At 37.0% G+C, this 6339-nt stretch overlaps 1 protein-coding gene across 1 annotated transcript in view; it reads right to left on the reverse strand.

Moving 5' to 3' along the window:
- Positions 1–6339, reverse strand: part of LOC105627583 (protein RUFY3) — a 15793-nt gene continuing 9454 nt past the window's right edge. Inside the window, 3 exon segments of the mRNA XM_012208865.1 lie at positions 1–141; positions 6261–6278; positions 6280–6323. Of these exon segments, the coding sequence (XP_012064255.1) occupies positions 1–141; positions 6261–6278; positions 6280–6323 (203 nt within the window).

Consider the following 6339-nt stretch of genomic DNA (forward strand, 5'->3'; position numbering starts at 1 on the left):
TTAACGCACCACCGAGTAACGGCTAACCAGAAACACATAACATTCGTCACAAACGCGTACCGGTTTCGCTGAGTTTGGCAAGACCGTAGTATTGTCACTGCATGCGTTACAGAAAATGTTCCCGCAATTGCGACAATGGTGCTGCAACAGAAATAATATCAAACATTTACTATTTATATTAATTTTTTTATATTAATTGTTAACGTTATCGATAGAAAAAAGGTTATATAAATATCTAGGCATTTCTATATATTCACTTGTAAAAGTATTGGTATTTATATCTTTTTTAAATTTGAGTAATAAAATTATGTAATAAATAATTGACAGTTATAATAATATGTAATCAGTTGACATTAATTATAATAATATGTATCAATTATAATAATAAGCGTATTATTAGTACAGCAAAATATAAATATTAATTTACATTTGTACTTATTTTAAAAACAGTAAAATGGATTTTATACTCGTTCTAATAATGGAATTACATTTGTAACATAAAATTTCATATTTTAAAGTCTAAAATAAATATTCTATAACATATTAAAATTTTGTTAAGTTAATAATTTATATTGCAACTTTACTTGAAAAGCATTAATTGATAAAACGATGGACTGACGTTTAACTTCAACTATTGAGTTTAACTAATTTCACTCCAGATGAAAATCGACAATAATTCATAAGATATCTCGACTGTCTCGGGGCAATGTAAATATAGTACGTTTTAAATCTCGTAGTTACAGTTTAGGATTTTAACCGAAACGTCCAAACCAATCATAACTTCGCGGCGTATAATGGCGATGAGTTTGCCCGCCTCAGGTCTACACGCTGAAAAATAAAAAGCTCTGTAGCGTAGTTCGCAGTTACGGATTACGTGTGCTCGTTACGTTCGGGTCAAAAAAAGTGCATGCCCGTACCTGAAGCTGGCACGCGGACAACGGCTGGAGCTTTTTGTACTCGGCACCAGGGATACTATTGTCCGCGCGTCAACTTCAGGTAAGAGAGCGCTTAATACTTTTTTGTGGTGTTTCTTGCACAGGTCATTTCCATGTGAGAGTCGTTAGATTGTTAAAGTATAGACGGACATGGAACAGGACTGACTGGCAAAGCTGTTGAAAGTGACAAACGAGAAACAATGAAGAGAAGGACAGATAGACGAAACAAATTCGTGTTAATCGCATCGATTATGCAAAATGTCTCAATCGCATTTATCTTTTTATAGTCTCTCCAGATATGCTAAAAGATAAATAAGGAAAGATATTAAAAATATTATAAGTTAAGTAACACATGTAGAAGTCTATATTTTGGTACAACTGAATTTTCTTTTAATAGCTTATCTCTTATCCAAACTAACGCAAGCAATTTAACGTCGTTTAATCACACGAGGAATCCGTATTTTGCAAGTCGCAATGAGAGGAATGCGCAATATTCTCGCCTTTGGTCTTTGCGTTTATTTCGTATTTCTATTCGCGCCCCTTTCTCTTATCCGGTAATCTTTATTTTCGGACCATTACCGACGGTCTATTATAATAAGAATTCGTGGTATTCACAGCCGAAAGCCAAAAGAGAAGCGTAACCGAGGCGACGATTCTAAATTTTACATCTAAATTGAATCCCCTAAGTGAGACGGTGGGATCGTCGTTCCCTCTTGACGCAAGGATGGTGAGGGTGCGGGAGAGTGGTTGCCCGGTTATTACCGGGAGAAGTAAGAGCCCGAATAATATCGTCCCGATAACCGATTTCCTCGCGAAGTTAATTATTGAACCGTCATCATGACTTACGACCGAAACGTAGTAGATTGGCGCCCGTAACCGGCGTGCCTCAAGCACGCCTTATCTTAACCGTGATAGATACCTACTTACAGATACTTTCCAAGACGAATAAATCAAACAGAGATCAGATCCGAGAGATACTGTCGAGCAAATGATCGACCGTAGCGATCTATAAATTCCTCGCGAGATGACTCGACTCTTGGCGGACGCGAAAGTTTTGGTAAACCGAGGACACCATCTTGTGGCTTACCTCGCTCGCCTTTGTAGCGCGTAACATCGGGCAAACTCACTTTTATGCAATCGCATGAGCAAGAAAATGAGTTTTCATCTCTAAAGTTAAGAGTTAAAAAGACGCAAATGACGTTGCACGCTTATTTATCTTCGTGGGTAAAACGGCGAATGGAAATTCTATTTTTCTTTTTTTTCTTTTTTGTAATCGTGGTCGCTTTCATCGGTCTCATAACCAATGTATTCATTGTATTAATGTATTCCAAACAAACTTATCCAGTTAGCTTTATCAAAATTAAAGACACCACGTGATAGAGAATTAAGATAGTTACATCATCGTAAAGTTCGCCTTAACTTGGAACAAAGTGTGAAGAGTTCTAAGAGATTTCAGAGAAATTAATTATGATTTTGAAATATGCATATTCATCGTCTGTAAGATACGTCCTTTAGCTTCGCTTCAAGTTTATACAACACATACGAACATTTCTAGGGCATCTTTTGCGACGATATTCTACCACATCAACACGAGTATGGTAGCGAATGGTGTTCACTTTCAGCATGTGTACCACTTGATATTGCTTATAATGGGTGCATCCGGAAAGGAGGAGGTTCAAAATTCCTCGAAATTTAATGATTAAAAGTGATGTTACTATAATATATTATATTGTATATTATATATCAATGTATAATGAATAGCAGCAATTTTGCTGACACCTCGCTTTTTACTGGTATAATAAATTGTTATTAAAATTGACAAAACCTAATATTTTCTTTATTTAAAATCAGGAATGAAAAAGAGACATTTTATACTCTAAAATATTCAAAAAAATCTATTAACGCAAAAATTGCTGTTTATGTGATAATAGAATTAATAATCCTCCTCTCTCAAAAAAGGAATCTTACGCTTATGGTGTATGGCCAATATTGCAAGTATCTGCTCTTTTTACGTAATAATGTCATATCATGCTTTATAAGTTATTGTTCTTATCACGTATATGGTGAGTAATAGATATACAATAGATATACAATAAAAATACAATATAGATATAAACAAGATGTACAATAAGATATATATAATAAAAAAGAAAGAAAATTGCTGTTATATGCACTTATAAAAAGACGTACAATAATTTCTCGATGGAAATATTGTTTATCCTTACACATTAATATATAATTTCACGATACGCATATTCAAATAAATACCTACAGACATTTTACACATATTAAGTCACTATTGACTCAACCATATCCGTTAGAAAATATTTACATGTTGTTACAAGATGAAACTTGGATGTCGCAATTTGCAATTACTGGAAGCAAATTAAAGCGTCCAACGACGCGTAAGATACACGGGAAAAGTTTTGCACACCGTCTCGTTAACATCTCGCTGCAGAATTCAAATTCCGCACAATTCGCGGGAACTGTGTCAAGTGCGCGTACAAAGCAATCGTCGGTGTACCACGTGCGTTGAGCAATACCGCGGGGCATCGTGCATTTAAAAAGCCAGCAGAGGTGAGTTTACAATATGTCTTAATGTGGTCAACCGCACCACGGCACTGAAATTATTGTTTTACTCGCTTTTGCTTGCGCGAAAGCTTGCGGCCACCCTGTATTTTTTCTACTTGCAAACAAAATCCCCGTACCTTTCGAAGGCTTCGCGCCTTTTCCCCACGGTTTCTCCGTTATGCACCTACTAGCGGAATGGCTTGCCCACTGGCACGATTTCCACTCACACAGCTGGTCGTGCCATGGGTGGCCTATTCTATATTAAACAGTATGGTAATACACCTACCGGGCGAAAAATGAGTAACAAGGATATCCGAGCACTACCTTGTTATTATGCAATAACTTACCACCCTTTCCTACGCTCTCCTTTCAACCCTCCCCCGTAACCCATTCCTTTCTCGCGCGAGCACAACATATATTCCTTGCTGACTACGTAAAGCAAAGAAGAGAATACGGTCTAATGTATTTTATGGGGCAAGCAACGTCTCTATCATATTGTCGACTGAATATGCATGCGAGTCATGCATGCACAACGCGTAATCATGAATGTATGTTGAATGATGATGCAAATAATGTAATTCGACGTTCTGAAAAAAAAGCGAAGGACGCTGCTTTGCAAACATAGTCACAGGCTTAAGCTAAAACTAAAGACAGAGTTTTTGTTGGCATTCTCAATAGTTAGTATTTCAAGTGTCGTGCATTGAAAAAAAGAGTCTGATAATAACTAAAGGTTAAGTAAAATAATTCCAGTTAAATGATTATATAATTATATTAATTGGTTATATAATTATAGTCAAAAATAATATTACTTTTCTAACTATTTAGTATAAATATTATCAAACGGTTGATTACATTATTATATTTAATACTTGCTAAATATTTATTTAAAAAAGTAAAATCATTTTTGGTTATATCATTTGAAATTATTTCATTTAACATTTGGTAACTATTATCAAAGTCTATGTTTTCAGTGTGGGTGTTTTAATTTGCTCCTAGTACTTGCAAATTGCAACAGTCAAAGGAGTCTGCACTTCTTACGAAGAGTTAAATTGAGTAAATTTTTGATATGTGGTTGCTTTTATGATGTAGATCTCAAAGGACTTCAGAAAAGCTCAATCCTTATGATTATTATTTAATGATCTGGATATAATAATATATAAGGACCATTAAAAAACTATTATCGCTCTTTTTTAGATTAGGCCCTTTTATTTTGTTAAAAAGATCTGAAAGAAGATTGAAAGATTACAAAAAAGATACAAAAGAGAAATTAGTAATCTTATGTAGAAAAAACACAATCAATTTTTGTAAAATACACAATTTTGAACTAACCGTAAAAATTGAATTTTTCTGAAATCATGTTCATTAAAATTTTTTATTAGCTTATATAATATATAATATATAATAGCTCATAAAAGCAATCACATATCTATTAAAAATTTAGACAATTTGACAAACGCCGCTTTCTATATACAAAGTGTATAGGATTACTTTATTTTGAAACATGTAGATGATGAAACATGTGCAAGGTTAATTGTTACGACAATCATTGATGACTGAACGAGATGCCATGATGCGATTCCTTTAGAAAATCTGCGCAAACGAGTTATCCTGCAGCGATTAGCGTTGACAACCAACTCCAAAGAAACTCTATTATTTATCGCAGATGTTCGCGTAATTTCGATAAACTCTCGACCGCGCGTAAATCCTGCTACAGAATTTATCCGTATGACGAATGCACGAATACACTTGCTCGTTGTTAGTACGCCGCGTGCTTCTCTTATCGATGCACGCAACTGCAGCTAACGGAACGATCAAGATCTCTGCGCGAATACTTTAAGCGCCCATGTCGTGCCGGCATGTGTGATTTGCATTGGAAAAATGGAAGTTAACCGGCGTGAAGAGTTCTCTGAGCTTCGTTGCGCGACCCGGAGAATCGCTCGCTTTTACCGTGTAATGTGACACGTCTCTCACTCCTTTAATGAGCGAATTAAAAAGCATTACGGACGCGTGGCCGACGTATTCGCGCGGCAGGTGCTTAACAACATTGCCGCTCGAGAACTTGTTTAAGCCGGTAATCCCTCAGTTGGCTCTTATCTATTCACAAATTCCGGCCCTCATTACGGCCTATCGCGATTTAATAAAGGGGGAAGTTAGGTAAACGAAAGCCTTTAAGTGTAATTGCCGGCTTGGGCAACGCGATAGTCCGCTATCTCTAATAATACGACTGTCGTGTATCAAAGTTGTTGCGCACGAGAAGCGATTTCGATCTCAAGGGATCCTGACGACCTGACGAGCGCCTAGACCTATGCACCATCAGATCGTCGAGGGTAAGTGTATCTCGTGGTTATGTCAAGCCTACCCTACAACGACCCGAACGATCCTGGTCATTTAATGTGGGCTTACTTTACCTTGTCTTCTTTGTTAAGTTCCAACGGCTGGAATCTGCATCAGAGTAAGCAGTAATTTTCCGAACGGCGGAGATAATTGAACAATTACGTAAGATGCGCCGCGCTTTCAGCCGAGATCTTCACGCGCGCGAATCGTCTCTGCGAATAAGCGAAAGAGGAAGGCGAGAAGAGAGAGAGAGGCGAAGACGACTTCAACGAAGAAGCTGGAGAAATCGAGAGTTGGAGCGAAAAGTTAGAGGGAGACAGAAAGAGAAAAGGAGAAAGAAAAGAGTGAGAGGGAGTAAGCTAGAGAGAGAGAGAGAGAGAGAGTACGAAGCGCGAGAGACTAAATTAAAAGTTGTATTACCTTGCGACGAGTCATGTTAGAACTCACGACTGCACTCCCTTGCTAGTTGGGTGACCATCCGATCTATTTCGCCCAGTAC

This window comes from Atta cephalotes (assembly GCF_000143395.1).
Source record: "Atta cephalotes unplaced genomic scaffold scaffold00009, whole genome shotgun sequence".
NCBI classification, from domain to species: Eukaryota; Metazoa; Arthropoda; class Insecta; order Hymenoptera; family Formicidae; genus Atta; species Atta cephalotes.